Raw genomic sequence first — 13,930 nt, forward strand, 5'->3', positions numbered from 1 at the left:
GAGCGAAACTCTGTCTCAAAAAAAAAAAAAAGAAAAGAAAAGAAAAACACACAAAAAGTTGTGCTCTCACAGTTCTAGAGGCCAGAAGTCCAAAATCAAGGTGTTGGTGGTGTCGCCTTCCCTCCAGAGGCTCTCAGGAGGATCCTTTCCTGCCTCTTCCAGCCTCTGGTGGCTCCTGGTGTTCTTTGGCTGTGTCACCCCCACCTCTGTCTCTGTTTTCACATGACCTTCTCCCTGTTTGTCTGTCTGTATCCTCATATGGGCTTCGTATTAAAAAAAAACAGTTGTTAGATCAGAGCCCACCCTAATCTACCACGAGCCCCTCTTCACTGGGTGGGCCAAAGCAGGTAGATCACTTGAGGCCAGGAGTTGGAGACCAACCTGGTCAACATGGTGAAACCCCGTCTCTATTAAAAATATAAAAATTAGCCGGCTGTGGTGGTGCGCATCTGTAATCTCAGCTACTCAGGAGGCTGAGGCAGGAGAATTGCGTGAACCCAGGAGGCGGAGGTTGCAGTGAGCCGAGATCCCACCACTGCACTCCAGCCTGGGCAACAGAGTGAGACTCTGACTCAAAAAAAAAAACAACAACCCAGAAACCAGTTATTAGATCAGAGCCAGAACTAACCCACTATGACCCCCTCTTCATTTAACTACATCTGCAAAAACCTTATTTCCAGGCCAGGCACAGTGGTTCACGCTTATAATCCCAGCACGTTGGGAGGCTGAGATGGGAGCCTCACTTGAGCCCAGGAATACGAGAGCAGTCTGGGCAACATAATGAGACCTCGTCTCTACATTTAAAAACAAAAAGAAAAGAAAAAGAAACAGGAGAATCTCTTGAGCCCGAGAGATAGAGGCTGCAATGGGCGTGATCGTGCCACTGCACTCCAGTGTGGGTGAGAGAGTGAGACCCAGCTTCAAAAACAAAAGAAACAAAACCCTATTTTCTTTCTTTCTTTCTTTTTTGTTTTTTTGAGATGGAGTCTTGCTCTGTTGCCCAGGCTGGAGTGCAATGGCACAATCTTGGCTCACTGCAACCTCTGCCTCCCAGGTTCAAGCAATTCTCCTGCCTCAGCACCCCCTAGTAGCTGAGATTACAGGCACGTGCTACCATGCTCAGCTAATTTTTATATTTTTAGTAGAAACAGGGTTTCACCATATTGGCTAGGCTGGTCCTGGTCTCTAATTCCTGACCTCAGGTGATCCACCCGCCTCGGCCTCCCAAAGTGCTGGGATTACAGGCATGAGCCACTGAGCCTGGCCAAAAAAACCCCTATTTTCAAATAAGGTCCCAGGTTCTGGGGAGGACTCAAATTTTGGGGGGTCACCATTCAAACCAGTCCACCTGCATAGCAAGACATTGGGGTTTGGAGTCAAACCTTTGCTTCTCTATGGAGCTGCCACAGTGGGGAGAGAGGGGTTCCCTGGAGCAAATTTATGGGATCAGTTGGACCCACTGGATGTGGGGGTGGTAGAGGAAGGAGGCTAGAGCCTTCTAGCCTGAGCGTGAGGAGGGAGGGGCGCTCATGTCTGAATGGACAGGATGGGACAGTCCCAGGGTGGGACCGCTGGTGGGCATGACAGGGGCTCCCTGACAGCCTTGGATGCTTTTTGGGGACTCCTTGCTTATGATGGAGCTGCTACCCTGCCTGCCTGTCACCCCCAGGCTCCCACCTCCTACTCTAGGGCTGAGAACACAGCAGGCAGCCCATGGGGAGAACCGGGAAGGATCAGGCCCAGTCCCTCCCCTCCCATCCTGTGCCTCTTTTTCCTCCGTGTTCTGTCTGCAGGGCCCTTGTGTATTTATCATATCAAAGCCGGTCTTGTCTTCTGGCCTGAAACTGGGAGTCTGGTGGACTTTGTGTGTCTTTACCACCACAGTGTCCCTGCCTTAGAGTACAAGTCCTGCATACAGGAGGTGCTCAGTAGATGCTGATGGAAGGAATCCCAGGTCCCTGAATCCCGAGAGCTCAGGAACAAGCCCTTTGCGACACCTGCCCCAGCTCCCACCCTGGTATTCCCACTCCGCTTCCTGCCCCTGCAGTTCCCAGGAGCCCGAGGGAGCCAACACTCCAGATCTTGTTTTTTTTTTTTTTTTTTTTTTTTTGAGATGGTGTCTTGCACTGTCACCCAGGCTGGAGTGCAGTGGTGTGACCTCGGCTCACTGCAACCTCTGCCTCCTGGATTCAAGCGATCTTCTGCCTCAGCCTCCCGAGTAGCTGGGATTACAGCTCCACCATGCCCGGCTAATTTTTTGTATTTTTAGTAGAGATGGGGTTTCACTGTGTTGGCCAGGCTGGTCTTGAACTCCTGACTTCATGATCCGCCTGCCTTGGCCTCCCAAAGTGCTGGGATTACAGGCATGAGCCACCACGCCCAGACTTTTTTTTTTTTTTTTTTGAGACGGAGTCTTGCTCTGTCAAGCCCAGGCTGGAGTGCAGTGGCGCGATCTCGGTTCACTGCAAGCTCCACCTCCTGGGTTCATGCCATTCTCCTGCCTCAGCCACCAGAGTAGTTGGGGTTACAGGCGCCCGCCACCATGCCACACCCAGCTAAGTTTTTTGTATTTTTAGTAAAGACGGGGTTTCACCGTGTTAGCCAGGATGGTCTCGATCTCCTGACCTCGTGATCCGCCTGCCTCAGCCTCCCAAAGTGCTGAGATTACAGGAGTGAGCCACTGCAGCTGGCCACCTTTTTTTTTTTGAGACAGAGTCTCACTCTGTCGCCCAGGCTGTAGTGCAGTGGCACAGTCTTGGCTCACTGCAACCTCCACCTCCCAAGTTCAAGCGATTCTCCTGCCTCTCAGCCTCCCAAGTAGCTGGGATTACAGTTGCCCACCACCACGCCCGGCTAATTTTTTGTATTTTTGGTAGAGACAGGGTTTTGCCATGTTGGCCAGGTTGATCTCAAACTCCTGACCTCAGGTGATCTGCCCTCTTTGTCCTCCCAAAGTGCTGAGATTATAGGCATGAGCCACCACATCCAGCTCAAATGATTTCTCTTCTAAGAGACTTCCCTGACCACCCTAACTCAAGTCTCCCTGTCCTCGTTCTTAGTTCTTTCAACTTTTTTGGATCTCTTCCTGATACTTCTGATACTTTTTTTTTTTTTTTTTGAGGTAGGGTCTTGCTTTGTTGCCCAGGCTGGAGGGCAGAGGTATGATCACAGCTGACTGTGGTCTCCACCTCCTGGGCTCAAGCGATCTTCCTGCCTCAGCCACCCCAAGGAGCTGGGACTACGGGCACGTAGCTCCACGCCTAGGTAATTTTAAAAAAAATTTTGTAAAGACAGGGTCTCGCTATGTTGCCTAGGCTGGACAGTACTTTTGTGTATCTAAAATTCTCAGTTTTATTTCCCTTTTTGGAGAGGGTTGTCCCCCTCTTCTAGAAAGCCAGCTTCAAGAGGGGCACGGTTTGTATCTCTCTAGGGTGCTGCATTCCCCAAGCACCAGGCTCAGAGAAGGGGCTATGTGGATATGTGAATGAATGAATGAATTAGTGAATGAATGAATGAATCAGTGAATAAATAAATGGCTGAATGAGTGAATATCTTACTCACCCTTGCCATCCTGACACTCACTGGGGCCCAGGTTCCAGCTTCCATCCAGGCAGCCCGGGCTGAGTCCAAGATTTCAGTGGATGCACCTGTGGAGGGGTGCTGGGGATGGAGGTGTAGGGAGATGCTCGTGTGGCCAGGCCACTCCCTGCTCGGGCCACTACCTTTGTGTCCCTGAGCTCCTGTGAACATCTTCCAGTTCTCTTGCACCCAGACCCTTAGACACTGCCCAGAGACCAGAGGCCCAGCCCTCAGGCCCCCTGCGGAGGGGCTTGCTCTCCAGCCGCCTCCACCATGCTTGACGTTTGCAGAGGACACAGCCTGTGCGCAAGGCAGTTTCCCAGGGCATGAGTCCCGGGGGCGTCTTGGCTGCCTGACAGGCTCACTTGCAGGCTTCTTGGGTCTCTTCCAGCCAAGCATGGGCTGATGAGAGGCTCTGCCTGGAACGGAGACCCAGACGGCCCCCACCGGAAGTCCCACCTCCATCCAACCTTGACTCCCATTCATGCTGCCAACCTTGTCTCTGAGGGGTGGGATTCCAGCAGGTGGCAGGACTGACTCAGGTGGGAGGCAAGGCCGTTGATAACCAGATTGATTGTCCAAGTTCCACTTCTTGATGGGGGCAGTCCCCGATCCCTCAGCGCAGGTGAATGCAAAGGAGAACAAGCAGAGGTCTTTTCAGAGGGAGAAGGTGGGTACAGGGGCTTCAGGGCGTGGGCAGGGATGCAGGGGATTGGGGGCAGTGGAGTGCTGTGGCTGATGTTTTTGTGAATTTCGGGACAGTTACATGTTAGACTTGAATTCAAAAAGCATCTGGCCGGGCACGGTGGCTCATGCCTGTAATCCCAGCACTTTGGGAGTGGATCGCTTGAGGTTAGGAGTTCGAGACCAGCCTGGCCAACATGGTGAAACCCCGTCTCTACTAAAATTACAAAAATTAGCCAGGTTTGGTGGTGCACGCCTGTAATCCCAGCTACATTGGAAGGCTGAGGCATGAGAATTGCTTGAACGCAGGAGGTGGAGGTTTAGAGGTTGCAATGAGTGGAGATCGTGCTGCTGCACTCCAGCCTGGGCGACAGAGTGAGACTCTGTCTCAAAAAAAAAAAAAAAAGCAAAAAAAAGCGTCTGATGCTACAGCCTGTGCAAGCAGACCAGGGTCAGCCCGTGGGCATGGTATGCTTCTCGTGGCTCAGGGACTCCTGCGAGGGCTGGGTTGAGCTGTCAGGGGCCAGGAGCATTGAATGTGGTTCAGGGATGTGCCCAGTCCTGAGGGAGCTGTGGGTGGCTCCAATGTTGTGCTTTAGAAAGGGGGGCTCCTGGTGGTCCAGGCAGGGGAACAGCAAGTGCAAAGGCCTGGAGATGGGAACTGTGGCGAGGGGAGACTGAGAAGGCTTGGCTGGAGGTTGGAGTGCTGGTGAGTCAGTGGAGAGATGCAAGAGGGGTGGCTGGTTCTCAGGTGTGGCTGAAAATCCGCCGCTTCGGGGTCCCCACAACCCCTTTCTTGCTCTGCAGTGACTCTCAAAGCTGCTTGTGTCTGGTCAGATCACTCGTAACAGCCCCATTACAGATCCTTTCCAGCCCCACCTGGTACCTCTGTGGATCTGACCGGGACCACCCAGGCCTCTATTTCCTGATTGTCTCAGCCCTGGGCATTGTCACCACAGCCGGGCCTTGTGCAGAGCAGTCTGGACAGGCTGGGATGAGGAACGGGCTCTCCAGGGGAGGGAACAAAGGTCCTGTCTGAGACTCTGAGCCATCACCTGGCCCCTCTGTGACTCACCGCCACCCTCAGCTCATGCAGCTATCCCTCATTCATGCCTGCCTGCCTGCCTGCCTGCCTGCCTGCCTTCCTTCCTTCCTTCCTTCCTTCCTTCCTTCCTTCCTTCCTTCAGTCCAACTGTTTTCTGAGCTCCGCAGAGGAAACACAGAAGACAGCCTCCCTCAGGAATAAACACTCAGATGTTCCTGACCTGGGCCAAAGCTCTGGGCTGGGAAGAAAACAGATGGAGGGTGTGGGAGAGAGATAGGGGGTGGGATCTGCTGGCTCCAGGAAGCCCCCAGGCTGGTGGGGGACAGAGCTGAACAGTCACCCCAAGCCTGGTGGGAACAGGGTGAGGCAGAGGCAGAGGCAGTAAGACTGGAAGAGGAGGAAGGAAGAGCTCCCTACCCACTGGTCCCCAAAGCTCCCTGGAGCCGCCATTAACTTTGAATGAATGAGTCGGCCAAGTTCAGCCTGGGTGCTGGGGGAAGGAGCACTGTTTTGGGGACCCCCAGCCCTGGTGATCCCAAACTCCCTGGGGCTCTGGCTTCCTGTCATCCTGGAAATGGGTGTTGGAGGTTAGGACTGGGTGGCCTGATCCAGACGGGCGTCTCTCCTCCCACAGAAGGTGGCCTCTAACCGAGTGCCCCAGCATGTACCCAGTCCCACCCCTGGAAGGCCCTACACCTGGCTCCCAGGCACCCCCCAACTTGCAATCACCCTAGTCCCCCTCAGGGCTCCCCTATGCAGAGCTAGACCCCGGAGGAGGTCGTTTGAGGGGCAGGCATTGAGTTGCTTTGCAAAGTTGTCTTTCAGCTGATGCTTACGGGGAGGACAGTCCCCAGGCGTGCAAAGGTTGACGGAGCGGCTGAAGTTTGGGACCTAATTTTGGGGAGGGGGTATAGTTAGGAGGTCCGGAGGGCTGTTGGGGGCGGGGGTTGGAGCTTCACCAAGGTCCTCCCCGTCGTACGGGGCAAGAGGGGGAGTTCGAAGACCAGCCGCATGCCGGGGGGTTGCAGGGGGCGCCGGGGAATGTGGGATCTTTAAATATGGGCGGGGCTTGCGGGGTCGTCGAAGGCGGTGCCAACCCGGGCTCGGCCAATCGGCGGCGGCTCCCGCGTCGCACCGCCCCCTTCTCTCCCGGCCCGGGCGGGCGCTCGCCCCCCGCCGGGCCCGTGGACTGGGCGGCGGGGGATGCGCCTGCCGCCGCCGCCCCCGGCCCCGCCGCCCCCGGGCCCCGCGCCCGCTCGCTGCTGCCCGCCCCGTCCGCGACCCCGGCTCCGGCTCCCGACTGGGGGTCCGCGGCCGCGCGGGACCCTCTCCCCTCCAGCCTTGTCCGCCCGCTCGGGCCGAGCCCCGCAGGTACAGGGTGGGATGGGTGAGGGTGCGGGAGGATCCAGGGTCTGCAGCTCAGGGCGCCCAAGGAGGGAGGCACGTCTCGGAGGGGGACGCGGTTTGGGGCAGGGGCCAAGAGGGAGGGTCTCCGTGCGGTCCGGAGCCTAGGAGACACAGGAAAGGTGGGGGGAATGAATGCATGTACATTGCCCGAGTGAGTGAGGATTCACGCACCCCCATCCTGGGAGGGGGAGGGTGCAGGGTTCACTTTGGGGGAGGGCAGAGCTGTGAGTCTCCAAACTCCATAGATAGGGTTGGAGGTCGGGGAGCTCTCAGGGATGGACAGTGACCCGCAATGACTTGGGAATGGGAGGGAGGTGACCCACCACTGGCCCCTGGATCCAGGGGTTGGGGCACTCAGGGAGGGGTCAGGTAACCGGGTCTTCCATCTCTCACCGGACAGAAGTCCCGGACCCAGATCGGGGCACTGCCCCTGCTGTTCTGGAGGGCTGGCCAGCAGATGGGAGTTCCCGAGGCTGGGGTCTGAGCGGAGAGGCTGATGGAGATGCATCAGAATGGAGGGCCCCCGAGGGAGGCAGCCTCCAGGAGAGCAGGCTAATTGCACCCTGCTGGCTGCTGGCAGGCTCCTGGCGGGTGGTGATGGGGGGATCGGGCGGGTAGCCAGCGCCTTGCTGCACTGGCTCCTGGGCGGCCCATGGGACGGGAGGGCAGGCAGTGTCTGTCTGCCCTGCAGAGCTAGGGCCCTAGGATTATTGGGGGAGGGGAGGGGAGGGGAGGGGTGGGGGTGGTGGCGGGAAGGGGGATCCTCGGAGACCTTCCTCAACCTCAGCAGGGACACCCGGACTCTGGCTGCGCCCGCTGGGGACCCACAACAGGCCCACATGTCCCAGAAGTTTCTGCTGTGTGCTGATCTGGTTGTGGTACCCGGAAGCCCCTGGGTGTGCATCTGGGGAGCAGGGGCGGTCTGCCTTGGGGATTGAGGGGCAGGGAGCACCTTCTCTTGGTCCAGTTCTGAAGAACAGAAATCAGTGGAAGCTCTTACAGACTGCAAAGCATTTGCCATGCGAGATCTCACTCTGTTCTGGACACCAACCCTCCTAGTGGGGGGGTGGGGGGGAGGCACCATGAGGAATCTTTACAAAGCAGGTGGCCAAGGAGTGGGCAGTAACTTGCTCCCTGGCAGGGGTACCTAGGGCCCCTTCTCAGTGGCTGCCTCAACCAACCTGTCATTTGTAAAAATGCTTGCTGGAGGGCCCTGGGGGCCTGACTGGGATTCTGTCTCTTCCCATGTCCTGTTGGGTGAGGAATCTAAGGAGCCACCAGCCCTGCTCCCTGCTACCCTCATCCTCTCCTCAAGAGCTCTCTTGGGTCCCCCCAGGCACACGAGATTCCCCCAGAAGTGTGTGTCTCCAGGGAGGGTGTGGAAGTGGGTCTCTGCTCATCCACCCCACCCCAGGCTTCAGGGAAGGGAGCTCTCATGACCAGACAGAGTAGTAAAAGTAAGGCAATATCAAAGACCTTCCAACCCAAATACACCCCGTAGGATGTTGGTTTGTTGTTTGTTAGAGATGGGATATTGCTAGTTGTCCAGGCTGGTCTCGAGCTCCTGGGCTGAAGTGATCTCCTGCCTTGGCCTCTTGAATAGCTGGAACTATAGGTGTATACCTAGCTAATAGGGTGGTATTCCTCACTTGGCAAACCCAGGGCTGTTACCCAGAAAAACATACCCTTTCATGGGCATCCAAACCTTGGCTGAGGGTTCCCAGGGGCTCCTGGGTCTCTGGGAATCCCTGAGGGTCTCAGGGACTCCAGTGTTAGGCCCAGATTGCAGTGGGGGAAGGGATGTGTACCCAGGAATGGGGAAGGCCCAGGCACTCATCAGTTCTGTGCTCCAAGCTAGTGGCTTCTCGACGGCAGGACCAGGCCAGTTCCCCTCCCAGAAAGCAGACCCTGCCACCTGCCACGCCTGGATGGCACTAATTTAGTCCCTGCCTTTCCTGGCTGGGTGACCTTGGGCAAAAGGTGCTGAGCTTCTCTGAGCTCTGTCTCCCGTCTGTAAAATGGGAACGGGAATGCCACCTTGCTCACTGGTGGTGATAGGGATTAAATGTGATCATCCTGATCTCAGGCTCAAAGCATAGTAAGAGCCCAGTCCACAGTAATGTGGTGGGTGCCGGGAAAGCCCTCCACCCCTCCACCCCTCCACCCTCTTGGAAGCCACCTGCCATTTCTCTCCTCCTCCCCACCCCCTCCCTGCCCAGGGCACCTTAGGACGCGGCTGCCAGGCGAGGAGGAACATGGCAGACACACGGCTGAATTTGGCCCATGCGTCGGGTGGCTGAGTCACATCCCCAAATTGCATCTTCATTGGTGCGTTTCGGAAGGTCGTTTGCAGAGGCCCTCGGAGGCCTACACCCCCTCTGGGTTCTGTCTGCCAGGCCACCCGCTTTTCATCCCTGTGCCCCCCATCCCCAGGTGGGGAAGTTTTGCACCCTCGGGGATGGTGGAAGGGGTGACTGGGTTTTCCTGGGCCCCCGGAGGAGGGCAGGATCTGGGGTTCCTGTGTGCCCCCTAGTGCAAGCTCCCAGCCCCACCTGGTAGCCAGCGGATGTTCAGGCAGTGGGCAGGGGTTTGAGCCTCGGAGCAGAAGGCCCACCTAAGTATTTGTGAGGTTACGGAAAGATCAGGGCCAAGGTCAGCCTCATAAACTGTCAAATGCTGGGCCCACGAGGCCAGGCCTTATAGACTGTGAAGTGCTGGGCCGGCAGGAGGTCAGGCCTGATAAACTGGGAAGTACTAGGCCACATGAGGCTAGGCCTCATAAACTGGGAAGTGCTGGGCCTGCGGGAGGTCAGGCCTTACAAGCTGTGAAGTGCCTGGTCACAGGAAGCCACAGCCTGATTGATGTGATGGGTGAGGGTGAGAAGGGGTGGGACAAGTTCTGAGACTCATGAGGTCACCTGACCATCGAAGGAATGATTTTTTTTTTTTTTTTTTTTTGGAGACAGGGTCTCACTCTGTTATCCAGGCTGGAATGCAGTGGCATGATCTCAGCTCACTGCAACCTCCACTTCCTGGGTTCAAGTGATTCTTGTGCCTCAGCCTCCCAAGTAGCTGGGATGACAGGTGCCCACTACCACGCCCGGCTAATTTTGTATTTTTAGTAGAGACAGGGTTTCACTATGTTGGCCAGGCTGGTCTTGAACTCCTGACTTCAGGTGATCCACCCACCTCGGCCTCCCAGAGTGCTGGGATTACAGGTGTGAGCCACCGCGCCCAGCCAGTTTTGCCATGTTGGCCAAGCTGGTCTTGAACTCCTGACCTCAAGTGATCTACCCGCCTCAGCCTCCCAAAGTGCTGGAATTACAGGCATGAGCCACCACGCCCGGCCACGAAGGAATGATTCTTGCACTCCTGTGTGCTGACACCAGTATCTGGAGACACATCGTGAGGGACAGACACAGTATGGGGGGTGCCGGACAAAGGCATAGGTGGTCCTGCAATGTGTGCGGCGGCCAAAGTCACCCATGTCCAACCCAGCAGTGTAGCTCTTTTTTTTTTTTTTTTTTTTGAGACAGAGTTTCACTCTGTTGCCCAGGCTGGAGTGCAGTGGCGTGATCTCAGCTCACTGCAGCCTCCACCTCCCGGGTTCAAGTGATTCTCCTGCCTCAGCCTCCCAAGTAGCTGGGATTACAGGTGCCCACCACCACACCTGGCTAATTTTTGTAGTTTTAGTAGAGACAGGATTTCACCATGTTGGCCAGGCTGGCCTCAAACTCCTGACCTCAAGTGATCTGCCCACCTCGGCCTCCCAAAGTGCTGGGATTACAGGCGTGAGCCACCGCACCCAGCCAGTGTGGCTCATCTTGCTGTGTCCTGGAATGACGATCTGTTAGTCTGTCACCCCCAGTGGGGGTGGGAAGTGTCCTGCCTGTGCACACAGCTGCCCCCCAACCCTTCTCCCAGGCCTGGCACATGGGGGACCCCCAGTGCATGCTGTTGTGACCATTTCAAAGGGGATAACACTTGGCCCTCCACCCACCCCTGCCCAGCTTGTTGGGAAAATCTCACAAAGGAGCCGGGTCCAGAATCTTCCCTGCAAGGAGAAGGTGTGTCTTCAGGCAGGTTTGTATTTTTATTTTTTGAGACGGAGTTTTGCTCTTGTTGCCCAGGCTGGAGTGCAATGGCATGATCTCAGCTCACTGCAACCTCTGCCTCCCGGGTTCAAGCGATTCTCCTGTCTCAACCTCCTGAGTAGGTGGGATTACAGGCATGGGCCACCACGCCCGGCTAATTTTTTGTCTTTTTAGTAGAGACGGGGTTTCACCATGTTGGTCAGGCTGGTCTCGAGCTCCTGACCTCAGATGATCTGCCCACCTTGGCCTCCCAAAGTGCTGGGATTCCAGGCGTGAGCCACCGTGCCCGGCCCAGGCAGGTTCTTTCACAACATCATGCCACAGTTTCCCCATCTGTAAAACTGGCCAAATCCCAGGACCCACTTCTTGGCAGTGTTAGGATTCAGGAGAACATTTACATAAAGAATGGAGCCTGGGACCCAGCGCAGTGGCTCATGCCTGTAATCCCAACACTTTGGGAGGACAAGGAGGGAGGATCACTGGAGCCCAGGAGTTCCAGACCAGCCTGGGCAATGTAGCAAGGCCTGATCTCTACTAGAAATAAAAATAAATCATCTATGGCCATACCACCCTGAACACTCCCGATCTCATCTGATCTCGGAAAAATAAATCATTAGCTGGGGGTGGTGGCGCATACCTGTAGTCCTGGCTGCTTGGGAGGCTGAGGTGGGAGGATCGCTTGAGCCCAGGAGTCCGAGGCTGCAGTGAGCTAGGATTGCCCCACTGCACTCCAGCCTGGGCTACAGAGCAGGCAAGGAGTGCATTTGAGGGTCTGAGATACTGGGCTGGGCAGGGCAGGGGAGAATCTGACAAGTTGGATCCAGAGACTCAGACAGCCTCTCAATGCCTTGGTGAGCATGATGACTATGTCACCATCATTGAGGTCCCTGCTCTCACACATGATGCCACAGGACATTGCTCTGTAATCACACAGGGTGCTTTTCAAATAGCCTGGCAGGGAAACAGGCTAGCCTGAGATCATAGAGCCCAGCCAAGCATGTCTTATGTCTTACAAAGCCCTGCAGAATCGATTCTGGATCTTGGAGTTAAATCCTGCATTGCCACACTGTTTGGAGATTATGGATCCCCTCCTGGAATCCATTTGGATTCTGTTTGGAATCTGTTTGGAGATTATGGATCCCCTCCTGCCCAGGCAGGAGGGAGCCTCAGGATCTCTGTAGCCACAGCCAGGGTCCCTAATGTCCCATAGGCCACAGTGCAGGAGCCTACAAATGCAGGAGGCACGGTGAGGTGAGGTTAACTCATCCAAGAGTCTGAAGGTTGGAAGAGGATGAGCTCAGATGAAAACCACCTTCTAAGCATACCATTAGCCACCCTATCCTCCCAGGCAAGCCCGTTGGTAGATTTCATCTTCCAGCGTTCAGCAAGTGTTTCCTGAGTGTCATCTGTTTGCTAGGCATTGTTCTAGGTGCTTGGATACACATAAAGTCAGCAGGCAGGGGTCTGGTAGGGGGGCATTCCAGGCAGAGGGCACAGCCTGTGCAAGGTATCAGAGAAGGATGAACTTGTTGGAATCTGGTGATTGGGAGACCATTGTGGCTGGAGGGATTGGGTCTGGGGAGAGTAAGAAGGACGAGATAGGTGGGAACCAGATACAGAGGGCCCCTTGGCCATAGTGAAGAGTTTGGTGTTTTATTTTTTTTGTTTTTGTTTTTGTTTTTTTTAGAGATCGGGTCTTGTTATGTTGTCCAGGCTGGATTTAAACCCCCGGACTCAAGTGATCCTCCAGTCTCAGTCTCTGAGTAGCTGTGATTACAAGTGTGCACCACTGGGCCCAGCTCTGGAGTTTCTTTGTTCTTTTTCTTTTTTTTGAGACATAGTCTCACTCTGCCACCCAGGCTGGAGTGCAATGGCATGATCTTGGCTCACTACAGCCTCTGCTTCCTGGGTTCAAGCGATTCTTCTGCCTCAGCCTCCCAAGTAGCTGGGACTACAGGCATGCACCACTACGCCTGGCTAATTTTTGTATTTTTAGTAGAGACTGGTTTTCGCCATGTTGGCCAGGCCAGTTTCGAACTCCTGAACTCAAGCGGTCCTTCTGCCTTGGCCTCCTAAGTAGCTGCAATTACCAGAGCTGCACCACCATGCCCGGCTCTCTGGGGTTGATTTTTTCAATGAGATGGCACTGGGGAGCCATGGCAGGGCTTTGAGCAGGGGAGGGATTCAGGCTGACTCAGATGTTTCTGGGATGGTAAACCCACGTGTCAGCACTCTGGGCCACTCCCAAACTTAGAACGTTCTGGGTTGGCCAGGATGGTCCTTGCCTTTCTGGTCAGTAAGCTGGACCCTGCTGTGACCATGTCCCTCTGTGCCCTTGCAGGTCAGTGCAGGAGCCCAGCCGCTGAGCCATGCCGGGCCCCGGGCGGCCTGCAGCGAGCCCAACCCCTGCACCCAGGTAGTCATGAACAGCCACAGCTACAATGGCAGCGTGGGGCGGCCGCTGGGCAGCGGGCCGGGCGCCCTGGGACGAGACCCTCCGGACCCTGAGGCCGGTCACCCCCCACAACCCCCGCACAGCCCGGGCCTCCAGGTGGTAGTGGCCAAGAGTGAGCCAGCCCGGCCCTCACCCGGCAGCCCCCGGGGGCAGCCCCAGGACCAGGACGATGACGAGGATGATGAGGAAGATGAGGCCGGCAGGCAGAGGGCCTCGGGGAAACCCTCAAATGTGGGCCACCGCCTGGGCCACCGGCGGGCGCTCTTCGAGAAGCGGAAGCGCCTCAGCGACTATGCCCTCATTTTCGGCATGTTTGGCATCGTCGTCATGGTGACGGAGACCGAGCTGTCCTGGGGGGTGTACACCAAGGTAGGCGTGGTCCTCCCCCAGGCACTCCAGGGAGGTTCCACCGAGCCCGCCTAGCTTTCTTGACATGGGGTTGGGGGTGGCAGGGCCCCCCGGGAGATAGGGAGTGTTAGGGGGCTCCCGGAGGTGAGGGCTCCCTGGCCTTCTGCATACCCACCTCCAGGAAGGTAGCAGGGAGGCTGCACATGGGGAAGGAAGGTTCCAGCCCATTCCCTGGCCAGGTGTCAAGAGGCTGCACCCTGGCTTAAGGCGGAGGGGGGCTTCCCCCCAGGACAGGGGTTCCCCAGAGTGGGCCTGCTC

General features: G+C 56.3%; 1 protein-coding gene across 3 annotated transcripts in view; it reads left to right on the forward strand.

Annotated features, from left to right (window-relative positions):
* The window catches only part of KCNN1 (potassium calcium-activated channel subfamily N member 1), a 46,938-nt gene that overhangs the window by 8,375 nt on the left and 24,633 nt on the right, over nt 1-13,930 (forward strand). For 2 of the 3 annotated variants that reach the window (XR_008674216.2, XM_031004699.3), the window contains exons 1-2: nt 6,464-6,679; nt 13,151-13,633. Coding sequence is in view for 2 of the 3 variants with exons in the window: in XM_031004699.3 (XP_030860559.1) it covers nt 6,512-6,679; nt 13,151-13,633 (651 nt within the window). In the remaining variant the exon portion in view is untranslated. Of the gene's footprint in view, nt 1-6,463; nt 6,680-13,150; nt 13,634-13,930 lie in introns of those variants that run through there. The other variant, XM_055372135.2, reaches the window with a different exon arrangement.

Source organism: Gorilla gorilla, chromosome 20 (assembly GCF_029281585.2).
Source record: "Gorilla gorilla gorilla isolate KB3781 chromosome 20, NHGRI_mGorGor1-v2.1_pri, whole genome shotgun sequence".
Lineage (NCBI taxonomy): Eukaryota > Metazoa > Chordata > Mammalia > Primates > Hominidae > Gorilla > Gorilla gorilla.